General features: G+C 42.1%; 1 protein-coding gene across 1 annotated transcript in view; it reads left to right on the top strand.

The window, feature by feature from the left end:
- Window positions 1-25,647, top strand: part of PAWR (pro-apoptotic WT1 regulator) — an 82,567-nt gene that overhangs the window by 44,380 nt on the left and 12,540 nt on the right. The window contains exon 4 of the mRNA XM_035341041.1: window positions 20,356-20,390. Within this exon, the coding sequence (XP_035196932.1) occupies window positions 20,356-20,390 (35 nt within the window). The remainder of the gene's footprint in view (window positions 1-20,355; window positions 20,391-25,647) is intronic.

The raw sequence follows: 25,647 nt of genomic DNA, 5'->3' as shown, positions 1-25,647 counted from the left end.
AACTCTAGTTGACTTTAACCAATATTTATGATAATTCTACCTATTAAGCAAAGTAACTGCATTTCTTCAGTTACAGACTTTTTCACTGACTTGTCCATTCTATGATCATTTTATGAAACTTGTAAATTATTACTGTGACATTTATATGGGAATCACAGATAATAATGACTCTGTGTCTGATAGACAAAAACATTGCTGAATGATACTCTCTTGTTTTGAGTCCGTAACCTGATCTTTCAGCTTTATTTTAGTTTTATTTTTGCATTGTGGGCAAAATGCAGTTTTTGAAAACAGCTTTGAGGGCTTAACTCTGGCTGAATTTGAAGTCCTTGATCCAAAGCACAGAGATATGAGATTTATTTAAGAATAGATAGGAGAGTAGTTTTCCTGAAGCAGGATTTATTTTAGCTGAAATCAACTTACCATTTTTTTTTTAATATTGGAAATGTGGATGTGGTAGGTCTGGCAACTTTATTTAAACAGTGTAATCACAACTGTCATTTAACTTCAGCAAAAGATAGTGTGGAAAGCTTCACCTCACCAGGTGAATCAAAACTAAATCCACTTCCAAACACAGAACAAGTGTGCTGACTGTCTTGCTTATTTTTTCTGCTATGTTTAATTGTGCAGTTCTCAGCTTGTGGGTCAAAACGTTGCCAAATACTGACCGATGTGTATGGGGACGCAGGCTGAGAGTGGTAATGCTAAGGACAAGCAGTAACTACAGCTAGGAACGGGTCCCTATCCTTTAGGGGAAAAAGGATCCTTGGCCAGGAGCTGGCGGGGCTCATTGATAGGGCTTTAAACTAGGTAAGAAGGGGGATGGGGGTGAAGCAAGGATTGTTGGAGCTGTGCCAGGGGGAACAATAGCAAGGCTGGGGAATAAGGTAATGGCCCAGCTGAAGTGCATCTACACCAATGCACGCAGCATGGGTAACAAACAGGAGGAGCTGGAAGCCATCGTGCAGCGGGCAGGCTACGACTTGGTTGCCATCACGGAAACGTGGTGGGACCAGTCTCATGACTGGAGTGCTGCGATGCCTGGCTATAGGCTCTTCAGAAGGGACAGACAGCACAGAAGGGGTGGCGGTGTGGCTCTCTATATTAGAGAGTCTTTCGATGTTGTAGAACTCAAGGCTAGGAATGACAAGATCGAGTCCCTTTGGGTTAGGATCGGCAGGGACAACAAGGCTAGCGTCCTGGTCGGGGTCTGTTACAGACCGCTGAACCAGGACGAGGAGACAGATGAGGAGTTCTACAGGCAGCTGACAGAAGTTGCGAAATCTTCAGCGCTTGTACTCGTGGGGGACTTCAACTTCCCTGACATATCCTGGAAGCACAACACAGCCCAGAGAAAGCAGTCTAGGAGGTTTCTGGAGAAAGTGGAAGATAGCTTCCTGACGCAGCTGATTAGTGAGCCTACCAGGGGTGGTGCCCCGCTAGACCTTCTCTTCACAAACAGAGAAGGACTGGTGGAGGATGTGATTGTCGGGAGCTGTCTTGGGCAGAGTGACCACAAAATGGTGGAGTTCACTATTCTTGGCGAGGCCAGGAAGGGAACCAGTAAAACCACTGTACTGGACTTTCGGAGAGCTGACTTTGGGCTGCTCAGGACACTGGTTGGTAGAGTCCCTTGGGAGGCGGTTCTGAAGGGCAGAGGGGTCCAGGAAGGCTGGGCGCTCTTCAAGAGGCAAATCCTAATGGCGCAGGAGCGGTCTGTTCCCATGTGCCCAAAGATGAGCCAGCGGGGAAGAAGACCAGCCTGGCTGAACAGAGAACTGTGGCTTGAGCTTAGGAGAAAAAAGAGGGTTTATAATCTTTGGAAAAGTGGGCTGGCTTTTATAACGCTTTTATAAATACATCAACACGAAAAGGAGGACAAAGGAGAATCTCCATCCTTTACTGGATGCAGGGGGAAACTTAGTTACAAGAGATGAGGAAAAGGCAGAGGTGCTCAATGCCTTCTTTGCCTCAGTCTTTAGCGGCAATACCGGTTGTTCTCTGGATTCCCAGTACCCTGAGCTGGTGGAAGGGGATGGGGAGCAGGATGTGGCCCTCACCATCCACGAAGAACTGGTTGGTGACCTGCTGCGGCACTTGGATGTGCACAAGTCGATGGGGCCGGATGGGATCCACCCAAGGGTACTGAGAGAACTGGCAGAGGAGCTGGCCAAGCCACTATCCATCATTTATCAGCAGTCCTGGCTATCGGGGGAGGTCCCAGCTGACTGGCGGCTAGCGAATGTGACGCCCATCTACAAGAAGGGCCGGAGGGCTGACCCGGGGAACTACAGGCCTGTCAGTTTGACCTCAGTACCAGGGAAGCTCATGGAGCAGATCCTCTTGGGAGTCATCACGCGGCACTTGAAGGGCAAGCAGGCGATCAGGCCCAGTCAGCATGGGTTTATGGAAGGCAGGTCCTGCTTGACGAACCTGATCTCCTTCTATGACAAAGTGTCGCGCTGGGTGGACGAGGGAAAGGCTGTGGATGTGGTCTACCTTGACTTCAGCAAGGCTTTTGACACCGTCTCCCACAGCATTCTCCTCAAGAAACTGGCTGCTCTTGGCTTGGACTGGCGCACGCTTCGTTGGGTTAGAAACTGGCTGGATAGCCGGGCCCAGAGAGTTGTGGTAAATGGAGTCAAATCCAGTTGGAGGCCAGTCACTAGTGGCGTCCCCCAGGGCTCGGTGCTGGGGCCGGTCCTCTTTAACATCTTCATCAATGATCTGGACAAGGGCATTGAGTGCACCCTCAGTAAGTTTGCAGATGACACCAAGTTAGGTGCGTGTGTCGATCTGCTCGAGGGTAGGAAGGCTCTGCAGGAGGATCTGGATAGGCTGCACCGATGGGCTGGGGTCAACTGCATGAAGTTTAACAAGGCTAAGTGCCGGGTCCTGCACCTGGGGCGTAATAATCCCAAGCAGAGCTACAGGCTGGGAGATGAGTGGTTGGAGAGCTGCCAGGCGGAGAAGGACCTGGGAGTGATAGTGGACAGTCGGCTGAATATGAGCCAGCAGTGTGCTCAGGTGGCCAAGAAGGCCAACGGCATCCTGGCTTGTATCAGAAATAGTGTGACCAGCAGGGCTAGGGAGGTGATCGTCCCCCTGTACTCGGCTCTGGTGAGGCCGTACCTCGAGTACTGTGTTCAGTTTTGGGCTCCTCGCTACAAGAAGGACATCGAGGTGCTTGAGCGGGTCCAAAGAAGGGCGACGAAGCTGGTGAGGGGCCTGGAGAACAAGTCCTACAAGGAGCGGCTGAAGGAGCTGGGCTTATTCAGCCTGGAGAAGAGGAGGCTCAGGGGCGACCTTATCGCTCTCTACAGATACCTTAAAGGAGGCTGTAGAGAGGTGGGGGTTGGCCTGTTCTCCCACGTGCCTGGTGACAGGACGAGGGGGAATGGGCTAAAGTTGCGCCAGGGGAGTTTTAGGTCAGATGTTAGGAAGAGCTTCTTTACTGAAAGGGTTGTGAGGCATTGGAACAGGCTGCCCAGGGAGGTGGTGGAGTCACCATCCCTGGAAGTCTTCAAAAGACGTTTAGATGTAGAGCTTAGGGATATGGTTTAGTGGGGACTGTTAGTGTTAGGTAAGAGGTTGGACTCGGTGATCTTGAGGTCTCTTCCAACCTAGAAATTCTGTGATTCTGTGTGAATTGGCAGAGTCTGTCATTAGGTCCATCTCTTGCTTAGCAGAGAGGGTAAAATTGAAAATAGTGCAAAAACATTTGATAGCAGTGTCTTTCTTGCAGTTGGACAGAAGTGTTGTTATATTTAGGGTAATGTCTCAGTTGAGGAAGGGGTTGATACCTACTCAAAATAAACATAACTTGCATCAAAAAACCCTACAAGAGTTGTCTGAAAAAAATGATCAGTCCAATGAAGATATTTTTAAAAGCCTCTTAGAACTCTTGATGAGTTCCAGAAGGTGGAAAGATGCAACTACTGTGTTAACAGTCAAAACATATATATATAAAACTTGTGGGTGTCTATATAAAAGTATATATATATATATACACACAAATCTATATGCAAGGTCTTATCTTGTTGTATCAAAGAATTCAGGTTGTGCTGATACCAAGGACAACTGCCTCCTGGAATTCAGTGGATTGGGGAATATTTTAGGAAACTAGATGCACAAATAAGTGCCTTTCTTGGTGTAATCCTGTTCAGGAAGTGCTAATACTGCTTTTATGTCGAGTTAGAACTGATACCCAAGTGTGATACCACATTGTGTCTGTATTACTTTGTGGTGTTTGTGGAAAACCAGAGAGCAAATTGGGAAAAAAATGAGAAAGTTAACCCAAAGTGTCTCCCTATCTATATATATGGGAGAGTGAGTGTTGGCTTTACAGTGGTTGTAGTGAGCTACAGAGGGATGATATATTGATATATAACAGTTTTCTTTAGGGAGAAAAATGAGGTAGAAAAGCATTCCTAAGGCAAATCAAGCTCACCGTCAAAATAAAGCATGTTTTTTTTTCACATTGTGGGTGATATATCAGTGAGAGATACTGGGTGGGTAAATGTGTAGATTCTCCGTTCCTTAAAACCTTCCAATAAATTGTGGCTGTTTTTTTTTTTTTTTTTTTTTTTCTGGAAATGATGCCATAATCATACAGACTGTCATTTTCAATACACTGCAGTAGCTTGAAATCCTGTGTTTTATCTTCGTTTCCTTTCTGCTCACGTTTTATTTCAGATGTTGTAGTGGCTGTGGGTGCTGGTTGTTATGCTAGGCATCGTGCGAACACATAGAAAAATGTCATCTGCTCCGAACAGTTTGACATTTAAGTATAAGATGTGGGAATAGTTGAGTAAATATGTATTGGCAAGAGCACCAAGAAACAATAAGGTATTTGAGATCTGCAGAGTTATTTTTGACTTTGGCATCGGGTTAGGGTTTATTGTGTTCTAGACGTGTGTTTTTCTCTCCGGTGATGACAAAAGGAGTCTGACTAGATCAGATGTAGACATCTAAAATTAAATGGGCTGAATCCTTTCCTCTCCCTGCCAGACTTGGACCAAGCGTGTCTGAATGTTTTGGTTCTAAAGGAGTTGGAAGTAGGTATCATGTTAGTGATAGTGTGAGATACCAATTTTTGTGCATTCAAGCATGAAACGGGGATACTCCAAGTCACTTAGCTAATGAGGTTCAACCTTTGTGAAATAAATACTCTGAATACTTCAAGTGAAAGGTAATGATCTACAAAAATCAGAATGTTTTAGAACATCCTGCTGTAAAATGGGAATGCTGCTCTTCATTACTGTCACACAGTAGCACAAGTTGTCGGGTTAATTTCTTAATACCTCGTTAAGGAGCTGTAGCTGGTAACTGGCACAGTCACCAGTACCTTTGTGTCAGGAGTGACTGACAGGAGTCCCCACAGTCTTCTGCTAGACACCTGCTTTTGGATTTGTATTCCTGACATGCAGCTGGTAGGGGAATTCTGCTTCTCAGAAGTTCTGAAGTCTGGACTCCAGTGGGAGATGTGACTCATGCTTTTTGTTGAGCCACACCTGCTGTTTGGCTGTACCTGATCACATATTGCGTACTGCTGTGGAGCCCAGGAACTTTCTCAGAGCCCTTGGGCTCTACTTAGAGATTATGGTCATCTTGTTCCAACTATTAGTTTGTTTTTGTGTGTGCTATTGTAATGGGCATTTCTTGGAGTTCCCGTATTGCTCTTACATTGTTCAGCAACAAGAAACTCAAGAAATTTCAGGATGTTCACTCTTACAAATGATTTTACGGAAGATTCAACATCCGTAAGACATACTTGAGACAGTTAAACATCCACACTGGAGCACAGTCAACAACACTAAAGAGAACTGCTAAGCGAAATATTTCATTTAATTTATAGGACTGAACCTTGTGGTTATTGATATACTGTATCTTGAATCAGATTCCTAAAATAAATTCAATTTCTGTGCAGTGTTAGACAGGCTAAAGCTTGACCCTAATTCTCTGTTCCTGTGGAGCTGTTAATCCAAGACAACACAGGGAGAAGTTGCAAAGTTGCTTTAGTTTTCAACTCATAACGCAGACCTGCACACACAGTAGTATTGCCACATCTTGGGCTGCTGTCACTCCTCTCAGTAATTCAGATTTTTGTTCTTTGCAAGTGATTATCTTGTGATAGGTGTCTGGATTATCATTCTGTTTTGTGTAGAAACTACCTGATACCTTGGAAAGAATCTTTCTGATTGGAGATGAGGATAGGATGAAATTTTTGTTCTCTACAAGAAACTGATTCTCTGTAAGAATGCTATTTGTACTTAGCATTCACCTGATGATATAACTGCAAAATTACGCAGTTTGGGTTCATCATAGTTAACTTCATCATTGTTCATCATTGGGTTCATCATAGTTCAACTTCAGCAGCAAATAGGTCAGAGGGCTGGTGAAATCCCCTAAACTTAATTTATTAGTGAGACCATGCAGTTATGACTTGTGTGTTTAGTCATGTCATACATGAGCATGTAAATTGAAGGAAAAACATGTATGATCTTTTTTAACCTTTTGTTCTAAGTAGGCTTAACATTTCTCTGAAGCACTGCAGGCGATTCCTAAAAGAAACGCAGCCCAAGGGGGTTCCCACAGAAGCACTCTGTGGCAGCTGTATTTGCTTAAATACTGTCTTTTGCCTCAGATATGGCCCAGCATGCTGAAATTCTCAGAAGCAGCTGTGCACGCCAGTGTTACAAAGCTGTAAATGTTTAATAGAGGCACCTTACAAGCTATGCTGAAAGCAATAAATAAAATCAAGTTAGGGAATGAAAGTCTCTGGTGGCTTCTAAGCTGTGTGAAAAGCCACGAGGAATGCGGGGAGCTGAAGTATTACGTGCATCTCCATTAGGAAACAGCTGAAAACCTGCTTGGCGCAAGCATCCCAAGAGTTTCTGCTTGAATCTTATGCCAAGAACATGCTGCCAAATAAGCTCCTTAACTTGCATTGCAGTTTATACCTGTCTATTTTGTGTTTACTGGCTTTTTATTTTGCACAACAGTGTAATGACATTCAGCCTCGCTTTGCAATAGCTATTAACTGGTGTAGTAATGATGTTCATATCTTTTCATACCTGACCACAGCTTTTCAATGTTTTCTATCTAGGTTTCACATAGTTCTTGCAAAGGAGAACTGTGTGCCTGCATTTAAGAGTAATAATTCACCTTTTATAAGTATATTTTCGTGGTGTTACTTTGTGTTCATTGAGACTATTCAGTTATGCTACAGGGAGTACCCCAGTTTATTAAGACATGCTTTTATTTTTTGTGCTGTATTTGTTCAGATGTTAGGCCAAGTATTATTTTACATAATAACATGATCATAATACTGGCATACTTAAAAAATAAATTAAATAATATGTGTTTAAAATACAAAAATATGTAAATTAGGAGAAGCTGTATTTGAGTGTATGAATTTGTGTGTAATTCTGCAAAATCAGATTGTAGGACTCTGGTATTTGACAGTTAAATTACCAGATAATGTTGGGTTTTCTCTTTGCAGATTAACGACGTGCTCTGTCTCACAGGGATGGTATAAAACAAGTCATTCGTATTCACAAAGCACTTAGACAATAACAGTGAATGCAATAGAAAGACTCACGAGGAAATTTTATTGTATGTCCAAAGTGTTCCCAAAGGATGGATTAAAAAGGACTGAAATCTAGTATTTAAACATTGAAGCATCACTTATTTATTTAATGTACTTACATCTAAAGTAGGTTTACCACGTGCAGTGGTTTTAAAGTGACATTGGGTACAGGGGATTTGCTGCTCTGCATGGTTCCTGACACGAACCAGGTACTTCCCATGTTTAACTGAGATTCTTGGCATGGCTTGGGACACCCACATTGTTCCTTTGATCTTTTGAAGGAAAATATGAACCCAGGAATTCCATCTTTCCATGATCATGTATGATCAATCCATCATACAAGCAGTCTGCAGTAATACAGGCATGCACCAGAGCAGTTTGAGTACACCAACTGCAGTAAATACGGCATGGTGGCCACTAGTGAAAATACAGCAAATGCAAACCCTGGGCAGTACTCACAGAGTATGGAGCTTTGTGTGGTGTGACAGAGGTCTTGTGCTAAAATGTGTCTCGGGATGACACCGTGAGAGGCAGCATCAAGCATGTAGCTGTAAGGATTTTAGTAAAAGTTGCCAAAATTATTGACATCCTGGTGCTTTCTGAACTGGTTGACTTTGCACTCTTAATAATTGTTTTGTAATGCGTTTTGTCTGTAGTGTTGGAGACGGGGAAATGGGACAAAAAATGAACGTAGTAGCTTCTTCAGTAAGCCACAAGGTCACTTCTCTGAGTTTAGGAGTGATAATGTTGCATAGTGGTCTTGTCTGGTATAATTGGAGTCTTTAGATACACTGAATGAATTGTTTAGCAAAAACGAGGTTGCTAGATTTTAATTAAATTGTATGCGTGTTGTTATTGTTGCTTTTGTAGAAAGGCAGTTTTAAAACAGTGGAATTGCTAGCTGAATGGGCTGCATAATCCTCATGGCTGCTGCAGCACAGGTTTGTTTGCCAAAATCTTCCTCCTGTCCTCTCATGTGAGCAGCCTGTGTGTGTGCGGTGCTGAGCCACGCGCGTTTGGTAAGTCTTGCATTCCCAAAGGATCTGCACGAGCTCAGCAAATCTGCTTAAACTCTATTGCACGTGTGCTACCGGACGCTGCTGCTGGTGAGGAATGCTTTAAACAGCCACATCAGGAGCACTTAATTTAGTGGAGGAGTCATTCCAACTTCAAATCTCGTTTCAGGAACGCATTTCACTCGCGGTAAATTAAGTCAAGCGTACCCATGAAGTCTTTCTAGTGGAGTACTCGTTGCTGTGTGCACACTCACAGCAGTTCATCGCAGGACCTGCATGAACACTGAAGCTGAACCAAGTGTGAGTGGAGGCTCCTTGCTGCTGCTTCAGGTTCTCAGTGATGCCTGGCAATGGCAGGGGTTTCAGGCACTTCCTAAATCCTTGTGCAGAGTGTGTACATTATGATTTCTTTCTTGTAGCTTCTGTTAAGTTGTGCTGTGATCTCTCCATTAAGATTTTTTTGCTTTGTTTGCTTTTCCTTCCCTATTTTCTTATCTCCAGATGTTGCTGCCATATACTCAGCCTGTTTTGAGCAGGTTCTTGTTCTGTAGTTGCTCTGTTTGTTTCTTTCACTGTTGACTTCATGAAGTTATGCTCCAAACTTACATAAGCTTGCACACTAGCCTTTATATGGCCAGAAGGAATAGGAAGCAGTTTCTCAATTTCTCAGCTAATGCTTTTGAGCAGTCAGCAGGGGCCTCATGTCAAGGAATTCATTTTCCCACATGTGTGCTTTTTTGGACTGGCATCACTTTTAACTCAAATAATTGAATGCTGGTTTGGAAAGCTTCTTTTATTCCCAAAGGAGTCAGTGTGGAAATTCTGCTCAGCTGTCAGAGATGATGATGTCTAAGTGGGTATCTCTTCCCAGTCTTAAGATTCCTTGAATAAAAAAGTGACCCCATGGAGCACACAGCTGAAGTCTCTGTGGGAAGAAGAGCCCTCTGGTAAATACAAGTTCGCTGAGCAGGGAAGGACTTCTGCCATATCTGCTTGTGCAAATAAATGACCAGCGTGACTGATGGCAAAATCTTCTGTAAGATATGGTAATACATCGGTGCTCAGGGTGTGGGCACAGGGGACACACTTCTGCAAGACGCTGTGTGGACCAAAGGGATCCTGCTGAATGCCCTTGTGCACAGGGGAGGGGGAAAAAAGTTAGCTAGTATTGCAGAAAGATGAGCAAAAATGTATGCAGTTCTACAGAACTAGGCGTAGCAATACTAGTCAAACATTTTTGTGAGGTGGATCATACCTGCAGGTTATTCACAGTAAGTTGCAGAGGATGGCAGTGGTAGTTGCTCGTCTGGGCTTGCGTGTTCAGGTGCTGCCTAGTCCAGGCCCCCGGTGGGCTGAGAGGATGGGGAAGAGGCCCCCTTCCCACTGTGACCGTTGTCCAGTGTAAATAACGTGACAGGGAGGAGGGCTCCAGGAGTTGTTTGGAGGAGCCAGTCTGGCTGGGTTTATACGGCTACAAAGCACAAGGCCTGGGCGTCAGCTCAACTGCTGATAGTGCCTGTGGCTTAATGATTAGCAAGACTTTCTGGCACGGTTCTGGTTTGTGCAACCTAGTGCTGTCCTGTGTCGTACCCAGGGACTGTTTGAGGACTAATGCACCAGGAACCAGCCCTTGTAGCCAGTATGAACATTGCAGCACGGGGTTAGGTTGCCTGTGTAGTGCTACTAGAACCTTACGAGCCTCTGAATACCAAAAAAAAGCTGTGTGACCTTCATCCACACACTGGGGGTGTGCAACACAGACCTCGGTTTCATGCTGTGAAAACACCTTTGTGGACTGCCGTTTAGCCCTTGCATTATTTTCAGCTGCTTTTAGCTGCAGGGGTTAAAAACCACCACCGCCAGTAAACAGCACAAATGGTTATGGCTCCACTGGGGAAGCTGGGTTTGTGATGAGTTTCTAGTACATAGTGTGCAAGCCACAGCACAGACAAGTCAACACGTAACTCAGCACCCACAGATAGGTTGAAAAAGTTACAATGCCTGGGAAGTGTGAGATGAGTCCCATCAAAAAGAACTTTGGGAACTTGTATTTTGTCTTTTTGTACCTCTGGACATAGGCTAGTGTATGGTGAAGTGGAGCTGCACCTAGTTCCATGCAGGATTTTATTGGTTACACTTGCTATAAACCATCCCAGCAAATTAGGCTTCTATTTTCACTGTTCTCATCTCTACTGTGGATTTCATAGCACAATTCAGCTCTTCTGTGACTTGAGGTCCTGACGCTACTTTCTTAATTTCTCTGAGCTGTAAAGGTTTATGCCCATTGTCTTTCTGATAATGTTTCCAGCCCTGCTCCATCACTGAGTCACTTCAGGTGCTCTCGGCCTGTTTTAAGCAGCTCTCCTTGTCATGGTCTCTGCTGGAGTGCCTAACTGCTTGTCCTGTGCTCTTCTGTCTCTTTGCGGTTGAACATTGCTTGGCTAGAAAAATGAGGAAAAACGGTTAAAGAAAAAACTCTGCCTGTGCATTCAAGTGTTTATGGCTTCCTTATTTTTTAAGCTGTTTTCTTCTTGATTGTACTTGACTTCCCCAGGAGTAACTTGATTACCTGCAGGTGTCTTTAATTTTTTTCTCCTCTCACTTAATGCCTTCAATACATTGCTTCTTGGGTAGGAGTTGAGGGTCCCTTACCGCCCTGTTAGACATCTGATTTGATTCCCTAGACATTCTTCCAGAGTTTCTCAGAGGCCTCCTGGCTCTGTGTGAGCAGGGAGATGACTCATAATTCTTTTGGCTTCACGATGGTAATCCCTATCACTTGCACCCAGGTGTTGTAGCATGTCTGCGCTACTTCTTGTTTGAAGTCCCTGTTAATTATATATTAATTAAAGGCTGTAGTTAAGGCTGTAAAAAGTAATTTTAAAGCTCACTTGTATGCAGAACTACGGAAAGTTAACTTTTCCCTGACTGAATTGCACTTTTTACAATCTGTTTTACCCCCCCTCCTTTGGGGGTTACCTGACTGTACAGGCTGATCACTTGCTGTAAATAAAACTTCCACTGGATTTCTTTTGTTTTCTATTACCCCAGTGTCTCCTTTGTCTGAGCAAATCTGTAATTAACAATTTTGTTTATTCTGCTTTACAAATTATGCATAATAATTTTGAAACTTCCCAGATATAGTGAAGACATCATATAGTGTTACTTAAATCACATAAATGCCATTAAACACAAAAGCAATATGCTACAACTGAACAGGAAAAGGTACACCATATCAAAATGCTTACATGTAAGTGTATGCAATATAAATACAGCATGCCTTCCAACCTTAACCTCTCTGTGAGTCTGTGAAATTAACATCTGGTTTAAAGCTGATTAAGAGATAGAGGTGAACTGTAAGAACTAACAAACTTTAAAATCCTCCATTTGTTTGTATAAAAATGCAACTACGTTTGTAAATCTTATCTACCAAGAAGTAGCCCAGAAAGTTAGGCATTACATTTTAGGTCATGTTTTCCAGGCACAGAACCACCATGACCCATGTATTCCAGTGAGTTTGTTAATAGAAGACATTTGTACCTTTGCAACTGTGGAGCTATGTAAGATAAAAAAAAAAAAAAAAATTAAATTAAAATTGTAATAGCGTGATGTGATTCGGTCTGACCTCCATGTTGTGCCACAGTTGAATAATTGGTGTACCAATATACTGGATTTTTTTTCCCTCACAGATGGACAGCTGACTGATGGTTGGATTAGCCCATTTGACCCAGCAAAGGGATTTGGGACAGGCAATGCATGTGCTCCAGAATGCTTTGGGGAGCATGGTGCACAAGCATTTCGGTAGCTGGGACAGAGTAAGTGTGCATGCAGCAGCTGTGAGCGTTGCTGCCCACGCTGCAGTCTGGCTGGCTCCTCACCAAGGCGTTCGAATATCCTTGAACCGCGCTTCCCAAGCCGGGTGTGCGGGAACATTTGAGTCACCCGGCGGCAGCCAGAGCCCGAGGGTGCTCCTGGATCCGGGCAGGTCTTGGGAAGAGGCATGCTTTGCACATTGCTCCCAAGTTTGGGAAAAGCAAAACCTACACGTGAGCAAGATGGTGCATGCAGGCGTGTTGGATGTGCAGTACTTAATTGAGACTCTGCTCTGTCGGGCAAAGCGAGCTGCAGGGTGTTCACCTAGCACGTTGCTCATCTGCAGTCCAGAACCACACACACGTTCCAGGGAACTGCATGTTTGCAGAAGATGTCTGTTTTTTAAAAAACAACAAATTGTATAGGTTTTCTCTCCAATGGGTTGTATAGTCAAGAAGTACGAGACCTGGAACCTGTTGGAGATGCAAGGGTTTTATATGGGCTGCAGTGAAAGGGTCTGGGAAATTCCAAGTGTCTAGGGAACTGCTAGCTCATGATGCTAGCCTAATTTATTGTTATGGTACAATATCCTACTACCTCTGAAGTTGGATCTTGTTTGATATTATTTCATATGTATATCAACATATATTCTTGTCGTTTAGATGTATTTGTATATCTAAATGTGTACTGTAGATACATACGCACAAAAACGTATAAAAAAGGAATTACGTATACGTATAAAAGAACTGAATGCAGATGAAGATGTTTGAAGGCAGATGCTCTAATAGATCAGTTTACTTATAGAACTTAGCCTTGTATATTCTATCCTTCCTAAAGAAAGCATTATCCTTGTGTAGATCTGTAATGCCATTGCCTTTCTACTTCTATGAATGCCTAACTGAATCCATCAGACAGTATTTCAGAAATAGGTGACTAGAAGCTATATTAACCTTAAATTTCCTCTCTTTAGTGTAAAGATATTGTATTCCTCTCCTCCCCTCTGACATTTTTGTTAGGTCTCAGTTCACTACGCCAGCTGCCTCTCAGGGAAGATATTGTTTGTTCTTTATTGCTGACCTGGGTTTAAATCTCTGGGTGCTTCACTATCAAAATAGTTCTGACAATTGCATCTGAATTTCCAGAATACTGGAATGTCTTTTTCCTGCTCAAAGATTTATTAATTCTGGTACAATTCTATTCACTATGGCATGTTTTAAAAAGATCAGTTGGATGTAAATTAAACAAAGCTCTTTTAAAATGTGTTGGTTCCTGCTTGACAGAGTACAAATCAAAGGAAGATTAAAATACGATGCCAGGCTATTTCAGAACAGTAGGTCAGCTTTTATTTTTGTTTGATCTTACCAGGTTCCTGTTTCAGTTTATTTTGTAACTGATTAATAGGTAGTGATAACTTCATGCTTTCTTAACAGTTTTAGAAATAAAAGCTCATTTTTACAGTGGCTGCTTATAAAAGAGATTTACTGGGTGTGTAAAGTGTTTAAGGTCAGCTCTAGGAAATCCACGCCAGAAAAAAATAAAATGTAATGAATCTGAGCAATGGATGTAAAGTCTTGGCAGCTAGGAGACTAAGGGGAGGGGAGGAAGCTTGGGATGGTTTTCAAGGCTTCTGTACTTTCAAGAAGTACAAGGCTTCTGCCCAAGCAGAGATCTAGAAATTGCACAGCTACAGGGGGTGCAAGTAGTTCGATAATACAACTTGAGGCTCTAAAAAGTACCTTGGAGTGCTTCTAAAAGGGATGATTACAGTGGAAATGAGCTTCACCATTTGGGCTGAAATTCGTGTTACATTCCATGGAAAACTTCTCTAGAAATTTTCAAATGGTTTAGAATCAGGAATGGAAAGTAAGTGGTACCGTCATGGCTCTGTTACTCCTGCCAGGTGCTTTTTCATGGGGAGTTTGGATGGGAGGGAAAAGTGGCATACCTCATTTTCCTTCCTCCTGCTATTCACAGCTATTTCTGGCTTGTATTAGCATCAAGTTGCCTTTCAGTTAGCCAGCATTCAGAAGTAATCTTACTTCTAATAGCTGAATTAGACTTAGGCTGCACTGCAGAACATGTGTAGCTGCTGTTTCCAAGGAAATGACAATGAAAAATTGTGCTGAACCTAAGAAGCAGTTAGAGTGGATCAAGATGTGATGCATGTCGGAGATTGGAGTTAACTTGTTTGCCTGGATGGAAGTAGAATCCACCTGTTCCTTGATATATTAAAAAACAAAACCAAAAACAAACAAAACAAACCTTCCTCTGGGCAGTGAAGTTGTATCTGCTCCCATCTGGAGGAATATTTAGGAAACTTCATAAGGAAACCTTTATTAGGATTGCATATGAAAACTAAAATTGTTTTGATGGCCCATTTTCAGTCAAAATTTTATCTTACATGTTGCAGCAGTATTGTTATGTTGTCATAATGTGATTTTACATCAGTGTTGTCAAATTCTTAGACACTGCCCATATTATACACACCAGCATTTACACCAGCATGCCCCAGCAGCCTGTTTTGATTCAGACAATTAGCTTTAATTGTTTGTGAAACTTTTAAGTAGTCCTCAGGGGATCCCAGTGAAATATTTTCATAGTCTGGCTGACTTCTAGGGTTTGTACATGTTTTAAAACAATGTTTGTTAATACATTTTAACTAATGGATTTGTAATGGTAGCGTTGGTTTAACATCTGGAAATCTTTGTCAGACACTTGTGAACACGGCCAACTCTATTTATTTAAAGCCTGATGACCAGCCTGTTCATCTAATCTGTGCATCGGCCGGATGAAACACCAAGAAGAGCCAGGAGGACAGAAGGGAATTAGCAGAAGTTGCTTACCTCCTGGTTTGACAGAAGTTAAATTGGCAGTAAGTGGTTTCGTTAATGGAGTGGTCTCCGCTGCCATTTGTGCCCTCTCACACATTCTTCCTCTTGTGCAGGTGTGTGTTAGGCTGCGTGGTGAACCAGATGGAGCTCATCTGCAGTGAGACAAATCTGTGCTTTTTTCTCTGTGATTTCACACCCCTGGTGCATTAACTTGTGGCTGTGCAGACACAACTGTAGACATGAGGAAAACAGAGCAGGATCGGTTTTGTAGGCATGGGGAAAAGGGAGCATGGCTGGTTTCTGGAGCAGTGCTGGCTTCCGCAGTGACCTTGCACTCCCACTTGAGATGGAGGGAGAGCAAGGCTACTTGATTATAGAAATTATTAGTGGTAGCATGATGTTAAAAAATAATACAAGATGCCAGAGATCATGTGCAATTCTAAAGCTGCGCGTTTTAGGTACTCTATTGAAGGAGAAGTGTGTGATTTCAACCTGGCATGGAGACCAGTGTTGTTAGATGTCTTTAGCAACTATATTTTTTCACCTGTGTGGGGGAAACCGTTGGTATGAATGTTATAAGTGGCTACTTTGCTGATCACTTTTCCGTTCGGGATTCCCACAGACAGTAAAACATTCTTTTTTTAAAAAGAGACTTCGAAATAAATGAGTCTCTTTATTGCTCATAAAGAATTATTTTGACAAATCATTAATTTCTGTAGTAATTATGGTAGATTTTAAACATCGGTGAAAACTCAATTTAAAACAAAGTAACATAAATTTGCAAATGACTATATTTATGCATGCTGCTTTGACATTATTTTTTTGTAGAACAGAAGTATTCTTCCTTTCCCATCTCTATTTCCTGCCAGCCTCTTCTTGCTCCTTGCACCATTTTTGGAGAAGGTCACAAGTTGTAACAGATATTTGCGTCATTTTAAGAGTTTTTAAATAGTTTGAAAGCTTAAATTAATTTTTGTTTAACAGACGCATAATGTTGATTTTAGTGTAGCTACATATATACTTGTTTTTGTAGCAACCTTTGGACAAGTAAGACACAAAAATAAATTTCATAATGTGAGAACAGAGACCAAAAATGGATTTCCCTGGTGCTTGCATCATTGCCGTAAAGAACGATTAGTTTGTGTTTACACGGGAGATTCCAAAATAACAAGTCACAATTTACAAAGTCTGCAATATTAGTTTGGTTATCAAAGTATCGGTGATAGGAAATTGTTTTTACACAGCATCTGCCGCATATTTTTAACTTTTTGTTCATAGTTATTTCTAAAAACAAAACAAAACTAGCAGAGAGACATCTGCTACAAAGGACTAGTTAGTATTTTTTTTTTCTTTTTATTTTTTAAGTTTTAACAGCTGGCATTTGTAGCAAATGAGAGTATTTGCTGTGAACTTTGTTCCTGAGCATTTGTTTGCTTTCCCAGCTCTCTCTTTCTGAATAACTGACATGTCTGAAGAGTACCGGCAAACTTCTAGAAGCCCTCTGTTGAGGTGCATGCACAAGTCTGGCTGTTTAAATCGCTTACCAGCCTGTGTTTGCACTTACTGGATGAAAAAGTCTCATAACTTCTGGTTATAAGATGTATACATTGCATCCTTTACTGTCTAGCGTAGGGAACAGGCACCAAGGCTGAGGGATTTCTTTGTACAAGGAAACATGTGCCTCACTGGACTGCAATGTCACGTGCAAATTCTCCCCTTTTTTCCATTTTTGCTTTTCCTGGTATGTTCACCAGTGAGCACAGCCATACTGTGGAGGCTTCAGCATTTTCCTTAAAAAGAAGCTGTTCAAAAAATGAAAGTTGAGGCAGCTTCGAGCCTGAAGTTCCCATTTTGTCCAAAAGGCTGAGTCACTGTTTTGAGGAAGTACAGCATAATCTGGGGTGACGATTTTTAGCGGCAATATTTGAGGACTGCTTTAAGCATCTCAAATGAGCAGTGCAGGACATTTTAAATGATTAACAAGAACTTTTCCACAACATAGCTGCAAAAAAGGTGATTTTATGAATATGTTTGTTATCTTTTGACCAGTCAGTTGAATGACAAGGTTCACTGAGAACAGGGGTAAAAAGATAATCATAGACTTCATCCGCAGTAGGAAGTTAGTGCAGTAGTATAGAAGAAAATCTGCAGTGAAACTTCCAGTGCTGAGGTGTTTAGTCTGCTTTTATTTTTATTTTTATTTTTATTTTTTTTTATCTGACACTTTCTGACCTTGTGGCCTGAACACCTGTGAGCATTTGGAAGACTTTTACAACACATCTCATACTTTACTTTCATCCAAAGGGAATCCAGCTTGCTCATTCTGAGAAAGTTTGATGATAAGATCTGGAGCACAGGAGTAGGAGGTGGTTGGGAGGCTGATTTTGAGAGAGCAGTTGTGATCTGTGCTAAAAGACCAATAGAGATGTAGCACGGGCTATAGGAGCACAGAATCACAAAGGCTGGAAGGGTTGTCAGGAATTCTGTCGTCCAGCCCCTGTGCACAAAGCAGGGTCAGCTAGAGCAAATTGCTTAGGTCAGTGTCCAGTTGGGTTTTGATTATCTGCATGGGTAGAAACTGCATAGCCTGCTCCAGTGCTTGACCTGACAGTAGAAGGGATTTTCTTATGTTTGAGTTTCTTGTATTTCAGTTTGTGTTCACTGTGCCCTTTTGCTGGGCACAACTGAGTCTGCCTCCATCTTCTCTTCTTTAACCCATCAGCTATTTATACACGTGGACAAGATTCCTCCTGGACCTCTTCTCCAAGCTAGATGTTTCCAGCACTTTCAGCCTCTCCACATATGTTGGATGCTCCAAACCCTAATCTTCATGGAGCTGGACTCACTCCAGTACATCTTTGTTGTACTGGGGAGCCCAGAACCAGACCCAACATTCCTGCTGGGGTCTCACCGGGTCTGAGCAGGGGGGAAGGATCACCTCCTTTGACCTGCTGGCAGCACTCATCCTGGTACAGCCCAGGATCCTGTTGGACTTCTTTGGACAGACCGCTGGCTTGTGTGCTACTTGGTGTCCACCAGGACCCCCCAGGGTCCTCTTCTGCAGAGCCCACCAGTCCCATAGCACATACTGATGCTTGGGATTATTCCTCCCCAAGGTGCAGGACTTCGCATTTCTCGTTTTTTGAACTTCATGAGGTCTTTGTACATCTATTTCCCCACCCTGCCACTGTCCCTCTGCATGGCAGCACGGCTATCTGATGTATTAACCACTCTCTCCAGCTTAGTGCAGTCTGTGAAAGTGCTGAGGGGGCACTTTGTCCCATCACCCAGGCCATTACTGTAGGTGTTGAATGGCCCCGGCCCCTGCATCAACCCTGGGGCAAGCTGCCCGTTTCTTTAAATTATTAATTCTCATAATTTAAACAACTTTATTCAATATAGTTCTTCTACTTATAGTAGGAAGAGTGTGGCATATATTGCAGGAGTTGAAAATGTTTCATAAATTAAAATACACTTTAAGATCAACTTTTTTTTTCTGTAACACAAATTTTTTACCAGCTTTATTTGCTATCATAAAATAAAGTCTTGTTATCCTCATTTTAGCTAGTTTATTGTTACATCAATAAACTGATCACTGAAGGCAGCGTGATATTTCATAGGATTTTCAGTGGATGGAAACATCTCTTGCATCTTGTTTTAGAAACTTTTATCTTCCTTTCTGTGTAATTAGTATAATAAATAGACAGAATTTGATGCTTTGCCATTATATATATATATATATATATATTTATCAGTAAAGGCAATTATTCAGTTCATTAACTTCTTAAATATTCTTTTCTGACTTTTTACCTAGTACTTACTGATGCTGGGGGGGAGCTTTGTCTATGACTAATAAAATAATTGGTTCACGTTCTTACAACATCCTAAAAAATGTTTGTGGATTTACTGCCTAATCTGAGCCATCTTTTATCCAAGTGAAACATGTCTTAGCTTTTCTGTTTGATCAGGCAGTTACTGAAGCTACGAGCATAGTGTTATCAATGCAAATGCATTGTTCTGGGCTTTTTTTCTTAGTTGTCATAATGCATCAGTGTTTTTTTTTTTTTTTTAGGCATTGTGTAAAAGAACAAATGAGCACTTTTTTCCACTGCATTTTTATTTCCATTTCTGTCTTTACAGAGCAAGAATAAAAGCATAAGGGGCTATTTTATTATTTTATTGTTTTTCTTACTGCAGTTGTGGGAATCTGAAAAGTAATGGAAGTCTTCACACTGGAAAAATAATGAAAACATGCAAATAATCCATGTATATATCTTTGAAGGGCCAGATGCAGAGTTCTTGCACTGTTGAACTCTTGTTTAAAATGTGTTCTGTTTCTATTTCAGTTAAGATCTTTTCCAAATAGCATTCAAAGGACAGGCAGACTATTCGAGTTAGTAGTCAGAATGCCTTAAGCCTCTGCAGGTACTTAGAAAGCAATGATCCAAAAATTAACTTCTCACAGCTTGACAAGTTACTGCCTGACATTTGAGTGCACAAAACAGCCACATAAAGGCTTCCAGCCTACTTGCTTACCAGCAAATACCAGGAGAACACCACTTGAGTTAGCGTGATTGAATCTGAGGTGAGCCAAGTCACAATACTAGGTTAGCGTGGTGAAGGGCATACCCATGGACAGGTACCATGGCCTAGCTGGTATGCAGCAACATGATTTGGGTCAAAAGCAGTTTGACTCTTCTGTTCCTGGCAAAGAATAAATAGCTGATAAACAGCTATCAAAATGCACAGGTATTAGTAGTCATAGAGCAGATGTATTTGTGATAGGGTGCGTACTGTTTTAGTAAACTGCATGTTCTGAACATGCAAGTGTATCACATTTTAAGAATAAACGAGAAATTGTTGTTAAGGATTCTGAGCTTGTGTTCAGAGGCAGTAGCTTGATGGCAGTAATCCTGGTATTCTCTCTATTCCTGACAGCCGAAAGGTGCAACCCCCCCCCAGAAAAAAGGTTCTGTAGCTGTTTGAGGCATGGACCTCCTGCTCTTAACTGCAGGATTCATTTTTTATGATGTGGTAAAGTATTATGGAAATACAAATAAAATAAAAATATTAATAATGATGTTTTGCTTTCTGTTTCTTTTAGGACTCCTCCAGAGTGGTTTCAAGCAGATATAAAAGGTATGAGATCTTTGTACTTAACACATTATTCATATACATAGTTCTGCCTGATATAAACATTGGACACCAAGTTGAACATGAGCCAGCAACGTCCCTTTGCCGCAAAGGAGGCTCGTGGTGGCCTGGGCTGCATTAGGCAAAGTGTTGCCAGCAGGTCGAGGGAGCTGATCCTTCTTGTCTGTTTGGCACTGGTGAGGCCAAGAGAAACTTGGATGCAATGGAGAGAATCGTACACAGGGCCACCAAGATGATGAACGGACTGGAGCAGCTCACTTAGGAGGAAAGGCTGAGAGAGCTGGGACTCTTCAGCATGGAGAAGAGAAAGCCTGGAGGTGTCTCATCAATGTCTGTACGCACCCTGAAGGGAGGGTACAGAGACAGCAGAGCCAGGCTTTTCTCACTGGTGCCCAGTGCCAGGCCAAGAGGCAATGGGCACAGACTGGAACACAGGAGGTTCCCTCTTCCTGAACACCAGGCAGCACATCTTTTCTGTATGGGTGACAGAGCAGTGGCACAGGCTGCCCAGAGAGGCTGTGGAGTCTCCTCCTTGGAGATCTTCCAAAGCCACCTGGATGTGGCTCTGGGCAGCCTGCTCTGGGTGGCCCTGCTTGTGCAGGGCTTGGGCCTGGTGGGCTCCAGAGGGCCCTGCCAGCCTCAGCCCTTCCGTAAAAGCCAATTTAAATAGGCTGAGTGTTTGATGTGTAGGCCATTATGCTACTGCTACAAATATGTAGCCTGATTTGAGGATAAGGACCAAATTGATGCACCCAACTTACCCAAACCCTTCTGTTATGTTACTATTTTAAAATAATCTTAGGTAGTATTTTGCTGGGTCTTTCTAGTTTAGTGGGTTGCAAAGCACCAACTTAAGTTTGACAGAGGTAGATAATTTTGTTGCTCTCCACAGTAGTATTGAAAGCAATTTCTATGGATCTATCATACTAATGTCTCAGTTTTAAGGGATGCTGCTCACTTTACATGTCCTGTTTTGTTTGTTATTTGCCTGTCTTTGAGACAAGTATTACTCTTGTCATTTCTCAAGTTCGTCAATTAGAAACATATCTCAGACGCTGCTGATGCACCTGACAAGCGTGTGAAATTTTTCTCCAGGTGGAACATACTGACTCAGCTATTGCAATTATTAGGAAAATGCAGTGTTAACATGAGGTTTAAAATATGTCAGCTGAAGCAAGGCATTGTTGGAAATACATATTTATTTCACACACTAATTTATTCTCTTTTACATATTTCCTTTATTCAGGTAAAATATGTAGATGTTTTATTCATATTTCTTTTATATATCATGACTGCAGAAGTAACTGCAAAGAGCACCTTCAGTTACCTAGTATTCACTGCTGTATTTTCTACTCCTCAGACTTGTACACATACCCTTTTATGCTTCACATTTCTTAGTGTGATGCTTTCTTTTATATTTAGGTTACTGGATTCCCATAAACATGGTCAAGTGATACTTTTTATTGCTGTGGGTTTTTTTGAATCACTTTGTTAAAGCAGAATGGGTGGACTTATTTTCACAGCCTTAATACCTGTGTAATTCCATGATTTCTTTTCTTATTAATCAAGCACATTTTAGCTGAGTCTCCACTTCCTCTTGAGTACCTGTGCGGAATTTTGTTGCTATTAGTGTCTGCCAAATACTTAGTTGTGTGTGTCATAAGTACCTGGTGGGTCTTCCTGAAACTTTATATTTACCCTGTACTCACTTGCAAAAACTTGGTTGTGTCTGGGGTGGTAATAAATAGAAGTTTGAGTAGTCACACACATTTGTAACTTAGTTGAAAATAAACTAATTCTTCTGAAAACATTGCAAAAAATAGGAAACTCCTAAGTTAGGAAATACTAAAATAAGACTTGTTTGTGTGGTCTTCATTCAGTCAGCTTTAGTTAATAAGAAGGATGTACATTCTTTGTTCATGAACTTTCCCCCTCAAGACTTGCATCACTTTCAGGAGGAATCTGACTTGCTGTGAGCTGCAGTTCAATATTTTGTTATGTATGTTGCTATATATCCTACTCATTGCATAGTCCTCAAACCTCATTTTGAGAACAAGGGGTTATTTTCCTGTGAGGTCATCACAGTACCCAGGACCCAAATATTAAGTGGATTTTATTCTAACAAAACCTCGGTAGGTGTACAAGAGTCAGTACTTCACAGATAGAGACTTAGTGCCTACTGTGATTACAGATAGAAGTATTTATTGATTTTTCTCTATATTTAAAAATTTCTACCCTCCTCCCAAGTAATTTTTTGGTTGAGAGCACTTGAGCAAGATATGTCTCCCAGTGGCTGCGCTTTCTGGTGTAAATCCTAAAGGAATCAAGACAAGACTCCTCATCTCTTCAGACAACATTTCTCTTTTTCACCTCTTCCCTCATCTGCAATACAGGAAGGTCCTAGAGAAAACACCTTGTTCTACAGTAAGCATTATTATGAAGGCCCAAATTTGTTCAACATAATGGGCTTTTAAGAGCTTTGTGTGTACTTCCTTAGGTTTTCAGGAGAAGAGAGAAGCAAATTCCAACCTAGGGCCAACCACTTTGAGATCCCATTTGAAGCTCTTACTTGCACTGCTCTAACAACAGGCAGTCAGTACTTCTCGGGTGGGGAAGAAAGAGACTGTTAATAGACTTTACAGCAAATGACAGCAAAAGTGGAAAGAGTGTTTTCCTAAAACCTTTGTCTCTGTTGTAGACCCCCATGGGAAGAATGTATTATTTGTCAGAAATTTTCCAGTCATTTTCCCAAATCTTTACTGCTTCTAACCTACTCGTTTGCTTTCTCCCTCTTTCCCAGTTATTCCTCACCAGAAGTGACATCTCAGCTTTTTTTTTCACTTCCGTGGTTTCCATTTCCTGGCCCAGTAAGACACCCTTTCCTCTCTCTCCCCCTTTCTCATACATCCTCATATTTAACTACTGAGGTGCTAGTGTTTGGCATTTTTCTGGTCTCTGACTTTCTTCTGTCTCCATCTTCTGACTTTTAGTCCTCAGATACTGATGCCATTCCAGGCTTCTAGTACCCTCCCTCTCCCTTCCCATACAGCTGTTTTCATGTCTACACTGAGACACCCATCCTCCCGGACCCAAGAAGACAGGAGATCAAGAACAGAGAAGAAGGGTCTGTGCTGTGTGTGTGATGGAATTCCTACTCTCACAATATATCCCAGGGCTCCAGAAATTGCAGATTTTACTACCTATTTAATCAGACTACTTTGCCTTGTATGGATGCAGGAATCCATGGTTAAACATTTATATGACATTGCTGAGAAACCCGTTTCACTGAGTGCCCTTTGACGGGAAGATGTGTTTACAAGTGAAATCTGCTGGCTGCTATGTTGTTCCGCTGACTTGGACAAACGGAGTCTGTCTCCTTATACAATAAAGTAAATAAAAGTTTGGGATGAGGCTCTTATAACTGTAGTCTCTCTTCTGATTTTTTTTTTTATTATTATTATTCCATGTTTATACCCTAGAATTTTGTATTGGGGTTCATTTGTAGTTGCATGAGTTAACCACACGAAACATTTTCAAAAGAAAGTGATGGTTCTGTTGTGATCTGGAGTGGCACAGTAGGATGCTTTAAAACCATGACCAGTATCTTCAGGGTCATGCTTACATGAAGGCTGTGGGACATGCTCATGAGCTTATTTGGGAGTTGTGACCAGCCATCTGTGCTGACTGTGAGCTACAAAGAATGGCTTGGGTTGGAAGGGACCTTAATCATACAACTCCTGGGGTTAGGGGATCTAACTATCTCATCTAACTCATGGGATTAAAATGTGTGGGTATCCATCTGGGGCAATAGCCCTTATCTGTTTTCTCATCTTCAGTTTTTCCCTAAGCTTTCCTTAGACAATGTGCTGCATCTTGGCCATTCCAACTGCTATAGCTGGTCTACGATTTTCTGCATTGCTTTGTGTGTAGTTCTTTTAAATCAAGAGTCACCTTGCCATTGGTAAGGGTGGTTTTCTGAGTCAGTTCTGATGCTATCACCAGAGTTGGTGTCATCACTGATTTCTCAAATACGTCAGTGACAAAATGTATTGGTTCTTGAAATACTTGAGTGCAATCTACATGTAAACATGAATTGTGTTTCTCTTGCATTCTGCAAACTAGAAGTTTGCAAGTAACAGCAAAGCAGGATATGCATGTAGGCATAGTAATATTTTGGCTTATTTTTAAAAGCCATTTAGCTTCTTTTTTAGAAATGCCTTAAATTAAAACTAAGACCTTGCAAATTGGGGTTTAAAATAATTCAGAAGATTTTGCATGGTTCATGGATCAGACAGATCAGGCTGGATCAGTTTACAGAAAGAGTCAGATTAAAATCTCTTAATGGTTCAAGGGTGTGTTCCCCTTATAAGTTTGTTTATTAGTGGAAATGAATGCAATATGGTGTGGCTTTATGGCTTCCAGGCAAACGGCAGAGGGCTTTTTTCCTCTTTCAGGATAGCACTGCATGCTCACACGGAACCCAGCAGGTAGGGACCCTGCCCACTAATTCTGAAAGACCACGTTGGACTCCAGTTTCACATTTGTGCAAGAGTAGAAAAGCAAATGAAGTGTAAGAGATCACCAGCTCCTAGATGGAAGTGCTGTGAAGGAGATGTTAAAGCCCAGATGAAGTTGTTTTTTTTTTTTTTTTTTTTTTTTGATTACTGAAAATCTTAAAGCATAAGGAAAAAGCCTAAAGTCTACCAATTCACATGCCACCTACTAACCTTGGTCTCACTGCTTCAGAAGGGATGCAGCTGCAAAATACCGTTTCGTAACACTGTGCCCAGACTTGCCTACTCGCCCCGGTCTGGGAGTTGTGCAGCGAGGCCCTGACGGCTCCGGTTGCGTGCTGAGCACCGTCTCGTCACGCCTGCCACGGCAGGACCTCAGCTGTGCCAAAATGAGCACTTAAATAGGCAGGGATCACACAAGGGGCTTTTCTTGACTGTCATGTCCTCTTTTTCAGGAATTGTTGATGTTACAAAGTAGTGGAAAAGCTTAGGGTATTCCTACAGAAGCTTGTTATGGCCTAGGTTGGGCCCGCTGCAGTTCCTCACTGTTGGCCGTGCCAAAGCAGCTGGGCCCAGTGATGCCTGAGGGAGCTGCTGTGGCTGGCAGTCGGAGGTGTCCCACTCAGTCACCTTACGGCCAGAGCCAGGACAAGGGGCTGTGAGCTGCAGGGACGACAGGGCTGCCCTTCTTAGCTCAGCACCGACAGCCTCCGGCACGGCTCAGTCAG

This window comes from Oxyura jamaicensis, chromosome 1 (genome assembly GCF_011077185.1).
Source record: "Oxyura jamaicensis isolate SHBP4307 breed ruddy duck chromosome 1, BPBGC_Ojam_1.0, whole genome shotgun sequence".
Lineage (NCBI taxonomy): Eukaryota > Metazoa > Chordata > Aves > Anseriformes > Anatidae > Oxyura > Oxyura jamaicensis.
The sequence above is the reverse complement of the archived record's forward strand: the minus strand, read 5'-3'. Positions and strand labels throughout refer to the sequence as shown.